The sequence below is a fragment of the Desmodus rotundus genome, chromosome 7, assembly GCF_022682495.2.
Source record: "Desmodus rotundus isolate HL8 chromosome 7, HLdesRot8A.1, whole genome shotgun sequence".
In the NCBI taxonomy this organism is placed as follows: domain Eukaryota; kingdom Metazoa; phylum Chordata; class Mammalia; order Chiroptera; family Phyllostomidae; genus Desmodus; species Desmodus rotundus.
The window spans coordinates 94,670,065-94,689,210 of record NC_071393.1 but is presented as its reverse complement, the minus strand read 5'-3'; the positions used below and the strand labels follow the sequence as shown (position 1 = coordinate 94,689,210).

At 54.3% G+C, this 19,146-nt stretch overlaps 1 protein-coding gene across 1 annotated transcript in view; it reads left to right on the top strand.

Annotated features, from left to right (window-relative positions):
* Positions 1-411: 411 nt before the first annotated feature.
* IGDCC4 (immunoglobulin superfamily DCC subclass member 4) overlaps positions 412-19,146 on the top strand; it is a 37,922-nt gene continuing 19,187 nt past the window's right edge. Inside the window, exons 1-5 of the mRNA XM_053929058.1 lie at positions 412-608; positions 10,095-10,445; positions 11,164-11,305; positions 17,406-17,542; positions 18,825-18,965. Coding sequence (XP_053785033.1) covers positions 542-608; positions 10,095-10,445; positions 11,164-11,305; positions 17,406-17,542; positions 18,825-18,965 — 838 coding nt within the window. The 5' untranslated portion in view covers positions 412-541. The remainder of the gene's footprint in view (positions 609-10,094; positions 10,446-11,163; positions 11,306-17,405; positions 17,543-18,824; positions 18,966-19,146) is intronic.

Sequence of the window (19,146 nt, the reverse complement as noted above, 5' to 3'; positions counted from 1 at the left end):
GGCTCGGAAGGCAAGATGGGCCATCGGGGCAGAGACCGGGGCCCTGAATCTGGCTCCCTTTAGCCTGGAACGGAGATGGGGCGGGGGGGGGGGGGGTACCCTGAGGCAGCTACGGGGAAAGAAACGCAGACACCAAGGCAGAGAGACCCGTAGAGACAGAGACACTAAGAGACAAACTCAGACTCCCAACAGGGACCCAAGGCAACCCAGAGAGGGCCAGGCACTGCGGCGCAGACCCCAGCAGGGCAGAGCCCGGCGCGCTGCAGGGTCACGGTGCCCCGGCCGGGCGGCCGCACTGGCTAGAGGCACCCCCCCGCCCCCGCCCTCGGCTGCTCGCCCAAGATGGCGATGGAGGGGCGGGCGAGGCGGCCGCAGCCCCGGCCCCCGCGCCGGCCCCCGCTCGGGCCCGGGCCCCCGAGGCCGCGCCCCCGCCCGCGGCGCCGCGCCTCCCTGGGCCACTGACGCCCGGCGCGCCCTCCCCCGGCGGCGGCAGCCGAGGCGCGGGGCGGCGGCGGCAGCGGCAGCGGCCCGGGCCGGCCCCATGGCGCAGGGGGACGCTGGCCACGGCGGGCTAATCGCGCTGACCTTCTGCCTGCTGGCCGCGCGCGGTAAGGGCGGGCACCGTGCCCGCGGCCGGAGCGGCTGCGGTGTGTCGGTGCGCCCGCGCCAGGGGCTGCGCGGGGCTGCGGGGCTGTGGGCTGGCGTGCATCCCGGGTCCGGAACGAGTACTGGGTCGGTGGGGCGTGGGCTCAGCGTCCCGGTCCCCTGGATGCCTGCGCTTAAGGGTCTGCGAGCAGCGACTGGGGGCGTTTGCGGCTCTTACTTGTCCGCAGGGGGTGTGTGTCCTTGGTTTTCCGAGTCCGGAGTGGAGTGAGTGAGTGTGTGTGTGTGTGCGCGCGCGCGCCTGCCCAGGGTAGGGAGGGGGCTTCTGCGGGCAAACGTGTCCGCAGTGCGTGCCACGGTCTCCGCGTGGCATCGCGGGGCTGTGGCTGCGGTGTTGGCGACTTGCGCGGGGCGGGCTCTACCTTACCCGCTCGTGTCTTGGGGTTGAGTGTGTGTGTGTGAAAGAGGAGGGTTGTTTGGGGGGGGGGTGTCTGTACCTCCATTTGTATCAAGACCGTGTGTAATTGTGTTTAGGGGCTGAGCTAATATTTGGCCTTAGCTTTCGGGGAGTGCCCTTGCCGGTGGGGGGGAGCGACAGAGTGGATTTCTGATTGACTAGGGTCAGGGGTAGTAAAACACTCTACTTTGCCCAGTGGGTGTGGCCCCTGGGGCTGGTGTATGTGTGCAGGGAGTGTTGCTCCCCCAAACCCGTGGCCTGGAGGGGCAGGAAACCAGTTGCTTTTGTGGAAGTATCCAACAGTCGTTGTGGGGATGGGGCGCGTGTCACTCCTGCCCCCCTCCCCAGGGGCAGGTCTGGGAAGCGTGGACGAGGTCAGCAAGGGCCTCCACCAACTCCCCCCCCCCCCCCCCCCGCCAACTCCCTCCTCCTGCCTCATTTCGGGGTTGAGGTAGGAGCCAGAGTTGCCCACGCTGGAAGAAGGGCTGGGAGTGGGGTGACGGAGTCCGGAGTCCCTATGCCTAGGGCTCCTGCTGGCGCTTCCAGCCCTGTCGCTTTCTGTCCCTTAAGCGTTTGGGGAAGGCCCGAGGGGAAGGTAGGTAGAAGGGCTAGAGAGGGGGATGGGCTGCCCGCTTTGTTAGCCCAGTTCTTGCCTTCCCTGTCGAAGGGAGAGCTGAGGATACGTCCGGGGCGAGTCGGGGAGGGACTTGGGGGTGGGGGTGGGGAGGGGGATTTCTCTCCAGCTGCTGCGGCTTTCCAGAGAGATTCAGCCAGGCCACGTGGGAGAGAGCAGGGATGGCGGAGGGGGAAGGAGCATTCGCCTAGCGGGCCTTAGGCCCATCTCCAGGAAACCTAAACAGCGGGTGGAAAAGTGCGGGGAACCGCTGGGACCCCTTCTCCCGCTACAAAGACACGCCCCTTTCTAGGCTGACTGCCCACCTGGCTGGAGGCTTAGGGGCAGGTCCTTAAGGCTGGCGCAGGGGAGTAGGGGGCTCAGGGTTGTTAGCGGAAGAGGGCAAGGGCACATTCCCTGAAACTCGGGAGATTAAGGAATAGTTGTGCCCACTGTCTTTGGTTTTTCCAAGAGCTCCGAACACGGGCCTGGTGTCACCCAATGAAGCGGGGCCAGGGCTGGGAAGAGCACTGGAGCATTATGAATGCTGGTGGGGCCTCTGGCAAGGGGCTCAGTTCCACTCAGAGACCCGGCCTCTGTCTGCTCCGGAGTGCACCAGGCAGTGGCAGGGACAGATCTGGGGCTTCCTTGACGGCAGTCTGTGCGGCTAAAGCAACTACTCCACCAGCCTCTGTCCCAAACCTGTGCAAAGTTCAGCAGGCCAGGCCTGGGACACTCCTACAGAGTTCTGAGTAGCCAGTGATCTGGACCAAGGTTGTTCATTCACTCACTTATTCATTCATTCAACAAATATTTATTGAGCACTTCTTTTTTTTTTGGCTTGAATGCGCTTGGTACCTAGACTACAGTAAATAAGGAGGCAGACCTGGTCCCTGGTGTCAAGCTTCCAGTCTGATGGGGCGGGGTGGGGGTGGCGGGTATTGACAGGTCCTCTGGAAAGGTCAGGGAAGGTTGCCTTCAGGAAGCAATGAATGGTGGAGCTCAGTGCAGAGCCTGGGTTCACCCTGTAGAAAGAGAGTGAGGAAGGGGGAAGTTTTCCAGGGACAACAGCATGTGCAAGTGCTCAGAGGTGACTTAGCTGAGACCATTGGATGAAGCTCCGCCTGGCTGGAGCTCAGCACAAAAGGTGAGAGTGAGCAGGTGGGGAAGAACAGGATGGGCCATGGAGTGTCAAGGGAGCAGGGGGTTTGGGCCGGACCCTGCTCATGAAGGGCCCTGTCAGCCCCTCCAGGGTTTCTGAGGCCCTAGCAGCTCTTGGTGGGTTTTCAGATCAGCTTTGTGTCAGCTCACTCCAGCCAGTGTGGAGAATCGATTGGGCAGGGCTCAGGCAGGAAGCTCCAGCTTCTTGGGAGGCTGTCACAGTAATCCAGAAGAGGGTGGTGGCAACTAGTGTAGTGTGGTTGGGGTGGCCAGAGTAGCTGGATTCTAGAGATATTTAGGGCATAGAATCAGTAGGACATGAAAATAAATTAAGTTTGTAGGGGTGAGGGAAAGGGAAGCAAAAAATAATAGACACTTCGACAACCCCATCATGGCAGAAGGAAGGGCTGGCGCTGGGGTCAGGATGCTGGCTGCCCCACTCTCCTCTGACACTTGGCTTGAGTCAGGGATGGGGAACTGGGGAGACGTTTCTAGGGACAGGGCTGGTGCTGGAAGGCTCAGTGTGCTGTTTTCATGGCATGCAAAAAGTGGGGTTCTCCCTCTCACCCGATCAGAATTTTTTAAAAGCTTTTATTTATTTATTTTTAGAGAGAGGGGAAGGGAAGGAGAAAGAGAGGGAGAGAAACATCAGTGTGTGGTTGCCTCTCACGTGGCCCTCACTAGGGAACTGGTCCGCAACCCTTTGGTTCCCAGCCTGCACTCAATCCGCTGAGCTACACCAGCCAGGGCTCACCCAGTCTTTGGGAGAAGCCAGAAGTCAGTCATAGGAGGCCTCTAAGAACATGAAAGGGAGTTTCTTCCTTCTCACCCAGAAACTGCCACCCTCCCATCCCTTCCTTAGTCTGGAGGCACAGAGGCCAACCTGCCTGTTGGAGTGTCGGGGTGGCCTTCTCTGACCCCCTCTTGGAGTTCAGGACCCAGGTGAAACAGCTTTCTCTTGACAGTGACTCTTAATGCAGAAGTCATCTAAACCTGCCCTGATCCCGCAGGTACTCTCGTGGCTCAGTCCATCACACATGATGTACAAGTTAGCATTCCCTTCTTTTACCCTCCAGGTACCTCTTTCAAGGTAAGTGGTCTCGAATGTCAGCACTAAAAGGAACTTAGAAATAATTTTAGCATGAACTCATTTTACAGATGTGAAAACTGAGTGACTTCCCCAAGTTACATGAATAGGAATGGAGCTGGGGCTGGAACCAGTCTTCTGGCTCGCAGAGCAGCCCAACTTTCCTGGGGTTTGGTACACACATACCCCAGTTCGATCTCTCTGCACCCCTTCCCCCTCACATGAGAAATTATCAGCTTTGGGCTTGGCCCCCCTCAGCTGGTGGGGCTGGGCTCTGGAATCCACTCTCCTTCACCCATCCCCTCCCTGCACTGTCTCCTGTTCAGCCTCCACTGTTTCTGAGGTATAGCAACCAGATTTGACACAGAATTCCAGATGCAGAACAGATGTCATTGCCAGGCCTGCCTGGGGGCTCCCAGCTCCCTGGGGTGGGGGGAGAGAAGAATAAGAGCAGCTCTAATTGGAGAGGACCCCAGCCCCAGCCTGGTCAGAGGGGGGCGATGGGAACTGCAGGGGAAGGAAAACCAGAGAGGATGTTGCGGGCCTGCCATGCAGAGAAATGCAATCCTTGTCTCTGGTCTAGCGGGGCTGCCAGCTAATGCTGCCTTACTGCTGAGGCTGAGGCATCCTTTGAATTTGAGGGGCTGTGGGGTCATTGGGGTCAGGGAAGCCAAGGTTCAATAAGCGCTCTCTCAGGTGCAAAGTAGTGCAGAGACCAGCCTTCTGGATGATTCCATAAGGGGGAAATTACTGTGTCATGGAGTTTGGAGGACAGAGCTCTGGCAAGTGAGCGGAGCATGCAGAGAAAACAGTGGGCACAGGAGGAAGATACTTTAACCATTCAGACCACACAGCAGAGGGGTGAGGTACAGAGCTCCCTAGCCCCGGAAATGTGGAAGTACAGAGTCCTTCAGTGTGAGTCTGCTGTTCTGTCTCTGTGCTCTTGGAGCATTTTCTTAGGTGTCCACTAGGTGCCTCAGAGTGTGCCAGGCACTTGCACACCACATGGTCTCCAGCCCTGAAGGGAGTTCCTGTGATTTTTGCAGATAAGGAAGTCGAGGCTTGGCAAAAATGACAAGGGGCTCTGGGCTGTATCTTTCTGAGTGTGTTCCCCATGGGCACTCATGTGTTCAAGGAATATTTACTAAGCACCTACTATGTGCCAGATACTGTTTTAGGTACCTGGGGATTTAGAAAGTTGAGGAGGACGTAATCGTGAGCTTGTTGCCTAGCTGGGGAGAAAGGCGAATCAAAAGTGTAGGTGATGGCTGCAGGGATCAGGGTGCCCAGGGTCCTTTAGGGCAGGAAAGGAAAGGTGTCTAAATCGGATCCTGGATGCACAGCTGCTGTAGGGAGAGGGAGCAGCGTGAGCAACGCACAGAATGGCAACAAGCTTCCAGAGAACTGGAGGTGGTTTGGTCTGGTGGGGACAGAAGTTCTCGGAACAGGAGGTAGGCAGCTGAGGGTGGCTCTGCTGTCAAGTTGGCTTCCCTGTGTCCCAGGCAACCACCCCAAGCTGTTAGTGAAAGAGGCTTGGTGTGTGATTAGGGAGGTGGCCAAGGTGGGGAGGCGGGGAGGGAGGTTTCTGGAAAAACCTGACTTGTGTCTCCTGGAAAAGACAGTGGTGATGGTGTCATAGGGAATTGCCCTAAATCAAAAACAAGTTGTAAATCTGTCAGGCCCTGAAGTTCAGAAGTGGCAAGGCATTGACGTTTGTGGCAAGATCTTGGCTTAATTACGGAGGCATCTCGGCTTTATTCCCTGCGCCCCCACCCACCTCTGTCCTGAGAGTTTACTGAAAAATGGAACCCTGGCTCACGCCAGGCTCGTACAGATCCTGCAAAACAGCCCTGAGCTGACCCTGGGGCTCAGCAGCACAGCTCCTTTCTCTCTTGGTTCTAACTGGTCTCATAAAATCTAACTTATCCGGTAAATGGGTACAATCGTCTGTCAGAAAAGGGGATTGAGAGATGGCCTTGGGGTTCCCAAGCATAGAAGCTCCATGTCTCTGGCAGGATCTCCTCGAGGAGACTGAGGGGGCTGTAGGAGAGGGAGGCCCCCTCGAGGCATAGAGCTGGCAGGCAGCAAGTGTCCACTGTGTCTGCCCCAGTCCTGAGAGGGACAGCCGAGAGATGCTTGTGGGAGGGGCCTTGGGGTCGGCCATGCAGCGGTCGGGGGTGGCAGGAAGCGGGTGGCCACAGCGCCACTGGACAAACAAGGCCCACTCCCCAGAGCACCCCTTTGACGGAAAGATTGGTGGTACAGGAACCAGTTTGTATTAAAACAAACATTTCAAACAAACATTGGCGCAGAATGCAAATGGTCCCAAAGGTTTAAAATAAAACCACTTCAGGCCGTCAGCAAGCCTCCTGAGTGCGCTCCTCGCTGCCGCTGGGGGAGTTTGGGTGAAAATGAGAAATGTGGAGAGTCTTCATTTTTCAACCTGCGGAAATGCAGGCTGAAAGGAGGGAAGTGGTGGACCCAAGGTCATACAACGAATGATGGACCCAGGACTCTGATCTAGGTCAAGGCCTGTTCTACCAAGTCCCACTGTCCATCTAGGCAAGAGGGAAGTTGATTTCCAAGTGGCTGTGTGATGTCAGACTCAGAAAAGACTTCACTAGGGAAGACAGGGACAGCTTCACAGAGGGCTGGTGCCCTAGCTGAGCTCCTGAGGACGAATGTCCTGACCACAGAAGCTGGGCGGGGCACAGAGGCAGAGAGAAGCCTCTTGTTCAGGAGCAGCTGCCTTGCAGAGAGATGAGACCCTCCTTCTGGGCCTCAGTTTCCCCATCTATAAAGTGAGGAATCTCAGGCTTCCCAACACAGGCCAGCTTGGGCTCCAGGCTCAGCCCTGTCCTCTCCTGTTCTCTCTGCCTGTACCTCCCTGTTGGTGTCCCTGTTCTGCCTTATTGGGTGCTGCTGGGCTCCTCAGAGGTGGGGAAGCCAGACATCTGCTGATCCATGAATATTCAGGATGGGAACTGGAGCCTCCTCTGGGCTCCCCAGCCAGCCACCAGCCCCTCTGGCCGCCGTCCTGCCTGCCAGAGCCCAGGCTGCTGACATACCCAGCAGCTGCTCGGCCCCAACTGTTCACATTGTTTGTTCAGCGCAGCAGGGGATTTTCCAAGCCCCGGACATGCTTTGGGGGGCGGGGAGGCTGTCGGAGGGCTCCGGGATTCCTGTCATGTGGAGCTTTTCTCCCCTGAAACTCAAAGTAACTGCTCGGCCGCTGGAACTGGGCAATTGGAAGCCGCTGGGCCGGGTTGAATCCTAGAATCTAGGGCCTCAGAGAGTGAGGACTGGATGTTAAGAACTGTGATTAGCACTGATGCAGCCCCTCTGGTGCCTTTAAGTGATGCGCTCCCACTCCTTGGTCGCTGCTGACTAGGCTCTGAGCTGCAGCCCTGACTTCCATCGTCTGGTCTAACCCTCCCAAGCCGATCATCTTCACTTTACAGCTGGGGAAACTGAGGGCCGGAGAGGTTAAGTGGCCGGTCACACCGCTGGTAGGCAGAAGAAAGGACTGGAACCTTGATCTTCTGTACCAAGGTCAAATGCTCTTTTCACCACAACAGATGGCTTGCCATGACGTGAATGCCAGTTTGGTTTCTCCGATTAGAATGGAAACTGAGTGAGGGCAAGGGCTGCCTTCTCCTCCCTGCACCCGCCGGTAATGCTGAGCCCAGCCGTGTAGCTGGGGGTGCCAGTAGAGCCTTTTCATAGATTAACAAAGGCAGACACCTGGCTCAGGCCTCGTCTGTCTGTCTGCCCTTCCCACTGCAGCATCAGAGCCCTGGCTGCTGCCATGGGCCCCTTATGTTAGCCAGACAGGACTTCTGCCCTCAGACTTGATCTTCTTTGAGGGTGGTCAGAAGGGAGCCTGGGGACAGACCAGGGTTCTGAGTGTGGGTGGGCATATGTGTCCAGGTTTTGACAAGTGCGGCAGAGCCTGGGGTGCATGTGTTCGGGTGTGGAAGGTTTTATCTACAGTTTGTGTATGTCTAGATGATGCTCTGCGTTTCTTCAGCAATAGGTATGTCTAGTTCACTAATAATCCTGAAATCTTAGAACTTCAGGCGTCACCTGCTGCATCTGAGGAAACTAAGGTGAGAAGGAGGAGTGACTGACCCAAGGCCACACAGCTAGACTGACAGAGCTGAGTCTAGAACCAAGGGTCCCTGATTCCCTCGCCACTGTGCTTTCCCTCAGTTTGCCTCACATGGCTCTGTGGGCCCAGACCTGCCTCATAATGAGCACGGGCCACAGTCCCTGGTTTACTCTCAGATATGCCATTCTGCCTGGAAGGAAGAAGTCAGGACAAAGGATAAGAAGCTTTTATGGAACAGGGAGGCAGCAGGTCAGCCTTCTGGGAGACACAACAGGAGGACCAACCATCTCTTTAGGAACAATGGTTCCTGGGCGCTGCTGAAATGTTGGTTAAAATAATAAAAATCGGTGCCCTGGCTTGTGTGGCATATCAGACTGAGCGCTGGCGTGCGAACTGTAAGTTTGCCTGATCTCTTCCCAGTCAGGGCACATGCCTGGGTTGCGGGCCAGGTCCCCAGCTGGGGGCGTGCGAGAGGTAACCGATTGATGTGTCTCTCACACATCGGTGTTTCTCTCCCTTCCTTCCCTGCTCTCTAAACGTAAATAAATAAAATATTTAAATATATACATATATGTTTATAATATATATTTATATTATACATTATATACTTATATTACACATGCAATACAGCACATATTACAGGTGTGATGTATGTAATATAGTGTATATTGTATGTAATACAGTATATTATATAATAGTATATTGTAGAGTATATACTATATATACTATATTATACTACATCATATATGTTATGTATAATATATACCATATAATTTAGTATAGTATACTACACACTATACTAATAAATACTATATTGTATAGTACATATAGTACATATGTACAATATGTACATATTGTATAGTACATATAGTACATATTGTATAGTTCTGTAGTACATATAGAACTGTATATGCATAGTGCATATTGTATGGTACATGTAGTATATATGTAATATGTACTATATTGTATCTAGTATATATTATATACAGTATATAATATATATATTGGCCTCTGTGTGTTTTCGTTTTGACCGTGGGGTGGCATTTCCATCCTCCACTGTTCCCCTACTCTTCCCTTTGTGCCAAGGGCAGGGCTGGAGCTGCAGGCTCCCCTGGGGCCCCCAGAGAGAAAAGATCCCTGGCTTTGGCAGGAGGCTGGGCTCTGGCTCCGGCTCGCTGCGTGGCCTTGGGGAAATCAGCTGCAGGGAGGAGTGCCTCGCTCCTCCAGCCCCTGGGGCAGAAGCGGTCCAGATGATCTGTAAGGTTCCAGGGGGGAGTGACGTCGCTGAGCCGATCCTGTGCCAGGTCAGGCACTGGGCTGCGCTCCTTTCCGCACTTCTCATTCAGCGCTCACAACAGCCCCATCAGGAAGCCATTACTGTGTCCTTTTTTATTGAGATACAATTCACATACCACAAAACTCACCATTTAAAGAGTACAAGTCAGTGGTTTAGGATATTCGCAAGGTTGTGCAACCTCGCCACTATCCAATTCTAGAAGATTTGCATCATCCCACAAAGAGACCTCACGTCCCTGAACCATCACTCCTCTTCCCCCTCCCCAGTCCCTGGCAGCCATTAATCTACTTTCTGTCTCTGTGATTTGCCTATTCTGGACATTTCATAGAAATGAGATCATACAACATGGGACATTTTGTGACTGGCTTCTTATACTTACCATACAGTTTTCAAGCTTCATCCACGTTGCAGCACGTACCAGCACTTTATGCCTTTCGATGTCTGAGTAACGTATTTATTTATCCATTCATCAGGTCACGGGCATTTGGGTCATTTCCACTTATTGCCTGTTATGAGTAATGTTGCTAAGAACTGTGTATTTTAGTAGGTAGGGACACCGGGCAGCTGGGGAAGGTGGGCGTGGGGAAGTGTGGCGGTTTGCCCAAGATCACAGTCAGTGAGGGACAGAGCCAGGATCCAGACTGGGGTCTTTCTCAGAGGCCTCTCCCCAAGATTTGCCCCAGCCCGGAGGTGAGTGACTCAGGAGCTGGGGCCGTGGAGGTGGGAGGACACACTGATGGCCCTGGTGCCCTCTCCTCTACGCAGGGGAGCTGCCGTTGCCCCAGGAGACAACCGTGGAGCTGAGCTGTGGAACGGGGCCAGTGCAAGTGATTCTGGCCCCAGCACAGGTGGCCGTGCTGGACTGCAGTCTGGGGACCGCTGCTGCCGGACCCCCCACCAGTGTCACATGGAGCAAAGACGGAGATGCCCTGCTGGAGCACAACCACCTGCGCCTGCTACCCAGTGGCTCCCTCTGGCTGTCCCAGCCGCTAGCACCCAATGGCAGTGAGGAGGGAGCCTCTGGAGCCTCAGATGTCATTGAGGGCAGCTACTCCTGCCTGGCCCACGGGCCCCTCGGAGTAGTGGCCAGCCAGCCTGCAGTGGTCAAGCTCGCCAGTAAGTGCTTGTATCTGGGGTCTGGGCTAAGACCCAGGAAGCCCGTGGTGTGGGACGTGGAATCCTGATTAGTTACCTGCACGAAGACCTGTCTCTTGAACCCAGGCCCCCTGTCCCTGCCTCCCGTCCTGCTCAGTGAGCCCCTCCCTGGTGTGTCTGTCTCACTGTTCATCAGTCCCATTTCTCCACCCATCTGTTCTTTCTCCGTTTCCTTCCCGTGGAGTTTGAGAGTCTGACATCGTGCTCTCCTCCAGGAAGCCTGCCAGAGAGGCTTGTAAGAGTGTCAGGGGCACACAGGTGCCTCCCCAGGGAGCTCCCTACCCTACAGCAGGTGCAGTGTGTGGAGTCAAGCCCCACTGGCCAGCCCACCTTTTGTGGGGGCTCTCAGGAGGCACAGATCCCCATGAAATAACTTTCAGGCCGGAAGAAATGTGCATCTTACTCTAGTCTGACCGTGATGCTGACATTAAGCCTGGGGATTGGGAAGTCACAGCCTCTGGTCAGTTATGACCACCTCTTCCCCTGGGGGCCTCTCTCTGACTGTGTCTCTGTTGGTCTGGATTTGCTCTGCTTGTGTTCCTAAAACCCCGTGTTTCTGTGTGAGTGTGTTTCGCTGTCTGTGCTCGCGGTGGCCTCCCTTCCCCTGCTCCTCTCCTGTCCCTGCCTGTGTGTGCCTGTCCTCACCCCCCTGCCTGTGTGTCCCTGTCCTCATCCTCAGCACTCGCAAGCTTCTCTCTACACCCGGAGTCTCAGACAGTGGAGGAGAACGGGACAGCTCGATTTGAGTGCCACATTGAAGGGCTGCCAGCACCCGTCATTACTTGGGAGAAGGACCAGGTGACAGTGCCTAAGGAGCCTCGGTGAGTGCCCTGCAGAGGCGTGGAAAGTGGGTGTCCATGGGCAGGCCGGGGAGGGCTCAGGGATTCGTAGGGTCAGGGTGGCTCCATTTGCTCAAACTGACTTAGGAGCCAAACATTGCCTGACTCTCAGCTCATTTCCGGCCCCAAAGAGAAGTTGGGCAAGAAGTCTTTGCTCCCTGGGAGGACAGCCGCCTCTGAAGCTGTGGAGCTTGGGTAGGGAGTAGTGATAGAGTCCTTGAGAGCGTCTCTAGTCCCACCACTCACTTTACGGGGGAGACTGAGGGCCAGAGAGGAGCTATGGCTTATCCAAGGCCACACCGTGAGTCACTGGCGAAAGTTTGTTGTTCGTTCAGGGTCCCAAGGCCGCTGGAAAGGTATCCTGTTTACAAGGTTCTTCTGAAGCTTCTACCTCTCTTCCTCTCTCCAGCCCATCCTGTAGGGTGCAGCCTCTGATAAATGGGTTGTGGAGGTCCTTCCCGTTTCACCCTCCTCCCTCCCCCTAAAGTCCGTGGGCACCTGCAGCCATGCCAGGGCAGAGTTTCTAAGGTGGAAAAGAAGCAGAGGCTGGACCCTCTCGTGGCCTCCCGGGCAGGCCCAGGTGGACCTGAGCACGGCCAGAGCCAGAGAGCAGGAGGCTCGTTCACACCTGTGGTCTCTGAGTTGACCCCATGACTTGGCTCTCTCCCCCTGCTTTCTCAGTCTTTGGACGTGGCTCCGTGGGCCTTTCCCAGCCGCCCCCCAGTCCTGTGCCCACACTTCTCCAGCTGTGCTTACCGCCTCACTCTCACCTGGTGGAGGCTCAGGCTCACGAGCACCGGTTTTCAGATCTCCCTGCACTGGGACCAACCTGTCTCAAGGGTGTTGGGTTGTCCCAGCTTCTGTGACTTTTGCCCATGTCTAGGTTGGGGTGAAAGTGTAGGAGAAACTTCTAGGTAGAAAAGCCACAGGACACATCTGTGTAACAGTTGTGAAGGAGGAAGAAGGGCGAGAGGTCAAGATATAAGCCACCCTGTTGACTTGGGTGAGCAGTTAGCCCCATTGGTCCTCAGTGCGTCACCTCTCACTCAGCTTCATTCTCCCCATCTGTAAAATTAAAGGGGGGGGGGGGTGGAAAGAAAGGGGTGGATTAGATCATGGTCTCCCAAAGTGTATTCTTTGTGAAAATTGGTCCGTAAAGAGGCTCCTTGAAAAAAACACGATTCTGTAGTCAAGGTCGGGAAACTGCCTGTAGGTCTCCCTCTCCGCGGCGACAGCGCACGGAGAAGCCCCGTGCTGAAACCTGTTCGCCTACCTTAACCAAACACTTCCTGGGCTCCTCCCCCCAGGCCCCCTCTGCAGCGTGCCCTGAATGAGCACTCTAGGGAGCGGGCCACGGGAATACTGACACTTTAAGGTCTGTGCCTTCCAAATGTGGGGCTTCTCGCTGCTCTTGGGTGGGTGCTTCCTGGGAGTTGCTGGGCAAGACCCAAGTGAGAGCCTACTGCCAGCAGCCCCCAGAGAGAACGGGAGGGAGTGGGGAACCTCCCCGTGTTCAAAGTCACAACAGGTGCTGCTTAGTGACAGCTGTCTTCTCACTTAGTCATTCCCATCCTCCTTCAAGGTAGGTATTCTTATTTTTCATATTGTCCTCTTTTAGTGTATACTCCTAGAAGTGCATCTTTCAAATTCGTATAAATAGAAAAGAACAAGAATTACTCATCGTCCTGCTACCCATAGAAAGCCACTGTTAGATTTGGTGTCTGTCCGCTGGACTTGTCCCCTGTACGTTCATAAAAATTCTCTTTGAAAACTCGGGTTGGGTTGTACACACTGGGTTCTTGTTGTTGTTGTTCAGTCATCTTTTTTTCAAAACAGAAATGGGATTCTGTTTCACTTCTACTTTTTTTCCACTTAACATATAATAAAACATCCTTCCGGGTCTCTACCTATGCCTATGGCAGATATTATTATCTGGATTGTTAAATGAGGGAACTGGGGACCAGAGACAGAGATGCCTTGGCCCAGGTCACACAGCTGGCGCTCAGAGCGCTGGCGTGGGTGGCACACCAGCTCTTGGGCTTCAGTGGTCGGGGTGGGACAGCTGCTGTGTCTGAGGAGGTCCCGTTGCAGGGGGGCTTAGAGATCGTGTGGTCTCACTGCGACTCAGGGCAGGGAGGTTGCTTCCCCAAAGTTCTTCAGCAGACAGTGGGATTCAGACCTCCCCTCCCCTCATCTAGTTCAGGCCTCATTCCATGAAGCCACAGGCCGCTCCCAGGAGCCTGGAGCTGCCAGTTCCTGAGCTCTGGCAGCGTTTGCCCCCAAGTCCTCTGAAAAGTGATCCTCATCTATAAATAAGCCGGGCTCACATGTCCCAGCACATTGTGTGGGGGGAATAAAGAAATGTTTAAAACAGCAACCTGATTATGCCCAAGGTATGTACTTTTACGCGTGCACAGATACAGCACATGCACAATGTGCCGCCCATAAACCCAGCCCAGCGGTGTGAAGGAGACCACGTGCCTTGGAGAGGCGTGGGCACATGTGCAGTTAATAAACACACTCTGTCGGGGTATGTGTGCATATTTCTGAAACTGATGGTGAAGCCTAGACCCTAAGGCAATTCCCCGGTACTTACACCAATTTCTAATGATAGGGCATAATTTTTCTCCCATGGGAATTAGTCATCAATGAGAGCGATGTTTCCCCAAATCCAGGCATTCATACCCCCCTTTATAATTGTGGCTATCCCTAAACCATTTATACAATCACTCACTTAGTTCATTTCTTTAAATCAACTCTCTCTTTTGTAACTTAACACATACTAAAAGGGAACATTATCTCACTGCAGTAAAATGGAAAACCAGCAACACTTACCAGAAATAGAAGGTGGCCATAAAAATAAATACATAACCACTGGAATAAAAAAGCGTGTCTAGACCCCTTTGAAATGGCTTCGTTATCGCCGCTCGCTCACACTTCAAAAAACACGGCCCTGATGGACTTAAATGCCGTGGGCCGCCTAGTCCAGTCTTCCGCCCGCCCACCTCCCAATGTCCATCGAGTCTGCCGGCACTGTGTGACCTTCAGCCAGTGTCCCTTTCCCCCCAGGGGGCTCTCTCTGGGGCTTAGGGCGGGGGCTCTTTGGCCCTCAGGAATTCCGAGCAGCTGTATCCTTTCTTCTGTGTACTTGAATCCCTGGGTCCAAGTGGGAGTGGGAGCAGACGCAAGGTCAGGCTTGGAGAGAATGAGTCCTTCCTTTTGGATAGAAGTTTCTGTTCATTCTACAAGTAGCTATTTTGTCCTATTTGAAATTTGAATTAAATGCTTAAATGGTAATATATACTAATAGGAAAAAAAAATCACCTACCGCCTGAACACAGACCACTGTTATCATTTTGGGTATTTCTTCCAGTCTCTTTAAATATGTGTACAGTTTACACCACTGTACGGAAGTGTTTGAGCTTGTGATTCATAGGTGGTGTTTGTGTCCATTAGCGAATGTGAGCTCCTGAGACATAAAAAGGGGCAGGGCTGCGAAGAGGGCAGGACAGAAATTATCTCGCCCACTTCTCAGGCGAGAACCTGAGGCGGAGATGTGCGATGCCACTTGCTAAGCTCACACGTGCTGGCGCCACTTCCGGCGCCAGCTCTCCCCACCGCGCCACAGCGCCCGCAGCTACGGAACAAAGCGTGCCAGAGCGCGTGCTGTTTCCAATTTAAATTTTTAAGTTTTACGTTTCCAAACTAATAAATACTCACTGCTAAAAAACTTTAAAAACACAAGGAAGTCCCCAGTAATCCTGCTTCCAGAGAAAACCTCTGTCACTGATGGGAGCTTTACCACCCTTGACATTTTTGTGTGTATCCTAACATGTCATTTATGTATGTTCCAAAAATGGAATTGCTTCACAAACACTGTCTTGTGACTGTTTTCCTCACTAACCGAAGATTTTATTTATTTGTTTTTAGACAGAGGGGAAGGGAGAGAGAAAGAGAGGAAGAGAAACATCAGTGTGAGGTTGTGTCTTGCACACCCCCCACTGGGGACCTGGCCTGCAACCCGGGCATGTGCCCTGACTAGGAATCGAACTGGTGAACCTTTGGTTTGCAAGCTGGTGCTCAGTCCACTGAGCCACACCAGCCAGGGCTAAAAATCCACATTTTAACAAAACAGAAAAGATTTTAGATGAACACTAACAGTAGTTCTATTTCGCTCTGTTAGCTGTAGCAACAGCACATCTGAGGAAAGGTATTCATTCGTTTATTCATTTATTCATTCATTCAATACACATAATTAAGGAAATGTTACTTGTCAAAGGAGGTATTAGCTCTTGGGTACCTGGAGCACAATTTCCCTGTAAAGACCAGGGCCCTTTGGGGTTAGAAAGTACGGGCCACTCCTGGCGGGAACCTGAAGGCAGAGTCAGATAGCTGGACGGAGGGAGGACAAGGTGTCTTGAAGGCAGAATATCTCAGGGGGAAGAGACCTGGATGGGGCCGGGGCCTTTGTTTCCCAGACAAGCCCTGCTTGTCCTTCCCCACTTGGTCTTTCCCATTAAATTTTCTGTGGCTGCAGGCTGAGCCATGGCCCAGAATTCTACCTGCAACCACGCTTTGCCTCCCTGTCCCTTCTCCCCCACCAGCCTAGCATGGGTGTGGGCAGCTGTTGGAGCCCAGGATACGACGCTGGGGTAGAGGTGGGTTTGCCTTTGGGGTGAGGAAGGGACCGCTGCAGGTTTCTTTTCTCTGAGTCTTGGGGTCACGGTACGTTTCCAGACCCATGGCCAGGATTCTCTCCCAACACCCTTGAGCTAGTTCTGCTCTCCTGTGTTTAGGTTTTATTATACCCTGTTTCCCCACAAGCTAAGGGATTTCTGCACCAAGAGCACAGCTGCCCTATTTCCTTTGTGACCTTGATCCAACCTAATCCAGGGGCCAGCATTGTTTGCTCTCTTGAGAAATTAGAAGTCAACCGTGAACTGACCCTGCAGGGATCATAGCTGAAGGGTCCAGGAGGACCCACTCACTCCCTGCTTGGGCCGGAGCCCACCACCATGGACACTTCCCTGCCCTGGATTGCTCTGCCTCTCAAGCCAGGTCTCTGCTTCCCTAGCTTGCGCCACATTCCAGCGCTCTAACCAGGAGGGCAGAGAACACCACCCTCATCCATCCCGCTCCTCCTCAGTAATACACATGGTGATTGTGGCTTGCTGGGGACCACCTCCCTTCCCTTGTCATTCTCAGCCATTGCAGGGCTGCTGAAACAGGGAAAATCCCCGGCTCCCTCTGAGCTTTAGTGCCGTCACCAATGTAATGAAGGCTGTGATCCCCTCCATTTCTTGGGCTTGTTTTGAGGGTCAGATGAAATAGTGTGACTAAAAGGGACTTTATCAGGGGAGGAAGTAGGTATAGAAGGCTCTATAATAAAAAGAAGTTCTCTCCCACTTCCAGCTCCCAGGATCCCAGGGCCCCTCCCGAGAGACAGCCACCATCAGCAGGGACATTCTGTGCCAGCGTGTCCGTGCACGTATCCCCCCACACACTGTTCTGCACCGCACATATTTTGGAGATCTCCCTATGCCAGCGCACGTGGAACTGCCTCCTTTGCAACAGCTGCCTGGCATTCCATTGTATGAACAGACCTACACCGATTTAGCTAGTCCCCACCCTACAGATGGACACTGGATTGTTTCCAGGCTTGTGCTATTAAAGACCACGCTGGAGTGAATATTGCTAAACACACGTTTTTGTGTACACACATGAGAATATCTGTGGGGTAGAGTCCTCCAAGTGGCACTGCTGGGTGGACGAGCAGGTGCGAGTCTAAGCTATCGTCAGCCTGCCCGTGAAAGGCTGTGTTGATTGGCACGGCTCCCAAAAAGGCAGAAGAGCCTTCCCCCCATTCCTTCATCCAAGTAGGCTCTTACTAAACCTTTTGACCTTTGCCCATCTGATAGATGAAGATGGTATAATTCTAATTTGCATTTTTAAAATTACGAATTAAGCTTGGAAGTGAGACACTGTAGGTATTTCAGGCTGGAGCAAGGAGGCCCGTTTGGGCATGCCGCCCTCCCTGCAGAGTTCCTGCCCACCTCACAGGTGCCCTCTTCCCCTTCCCAAGGCTCATCACTCTTCCCAACGGCGTTCTCCAGATCCTGGACGTTCAGGAGAGTGACGCAGGCTCCTACCGCTGCGTGGCCACCAACTCAGCCCAGCAGCGCTTTAGCCAGGAGGCTCTACTCAGCGTGGCCCGCAGAGGTAAGGGGGCTGGCAGTTGGGGGAAACCAGGGTGTTTCTGGAGTCAGCTACCTCCAATTTTGGAGGGATCCCATGAGGTCCAAGCTATGCCGCAAATACGGTGGTGGGGCATCACTCCAGTCGGACAGGTGAGGTGATGAAGCCCAGGGAAGGTAGGGCCACCTGGCAAGTCAGGAAGAGACCTGGGGCTGAATTCCCAACGCGGGGCTCCCTTCCTGTGGAGACCCTGTGCTCCCTTGGGTTGGCTGGAGCACCCAGGGCTGGAGATGAGTGGGGAGGTAAGGCATCTGAAGCCCTGGTCCCTGCCCCTGTGAGTGCCCGGGGGGCTCTGGGCACTGGGCGATTTCCCCCTCACTGCCTGCTGTACCCTGGAAGTCTGGCTCCCTGCAATCAGGTGTTTCTCTGAAAATCTCCCGTCCCAGGGTGATGCAGTAGGAAGGTCACTGGCTTTGGGGTCAGAAAGACCTGATTTGAGTCCTGGCTGCTTTACTCACCATCTGGGTGGCCATGAGCTGGTTATCAAATGTCCAGCTCTGGGAGGCTGTGAGAACAGAAAGCGCCTGGCACCTAGCAACGCTCCACGGATCTTACTTCAGGTCTCTCACTCGCCTGCCTTTGCCATGGGCATCTCCCCACACCCCTCCCCCTCTGCACATCTCCCACTCCCTAACCTCCAATTCCACCCTACTTCCTGGGGGCTTTGCTAGTGAGCTGTTCTGAGTCTGGTTTGCCCTCCCTCCAGCGCCTGGGCTCTCTGCCTCCACCTGCTGGATAAACCAGGTATTCACCATGCTGACCCAGGGCACCCAGTCGCACTGAGACCTGGGCAGGAATCAGCGCTCGGGGAGCTGCCAAGCCCGCAGAAACCTGGGCCAACCCCCACCCTTTTGCACACGGACACCCGAGACCCTTTGGAGAAGGGACTTGTCTAAGGTCACACTGCAGGATGATGATGATGCTAATAAGAGCTAAAACTAGGAACTATGACTGTTGACTCCAAGTCTACTCACAACCCTGACTGTCCTCTGCCTGGACCGTGGGTTTGATTTGGCAGGGAAGAAGGGGGTGGTATGTTGGGGACCAGGTTATTCCTCTCCTGGCTCCAAGAGAAAGAGCTCTGAGTCCCAGTCCCGACTCTGCGGAACTATGTGGCTGCTCTCCCGGTCTGTTGGGTGGAAGCTGGCTGCTCCCTGCCACACCTGCCTCACCAGGGGCGCTGGTGGAGGTGCACGTGTGAAGATGCCAAATGGTAAGACTGCCTGCTGGTCTGCCCTCTCTCCAGGGTCCCTGGTGTCCGCCAGGGAGCAGGACGTGGTCATTGTGGCAGCTCCAGAGAACACCACAGTGGTATCTGGCCAGAGTGTGGTGATGGAATGTGTGGCTTCTGCTGACCCCACCCCTTTCGTGTCCTGGGTCCGGCAGGGTAAGTGGAGAGAAGGCACTGGAAGGGCATGGGAAAGGAGGGGTGTGGCGTCTCATGTGTCCCCAAGTCAGGAAGCTATAACGGTGACCACTTCATAATCACCAACCTTTGGTGTGGCAGGAACCCTCTCCCAGGGCTGAGTATGGGTGGGGGACCTGGACACCCTTAATCATCAATCTGC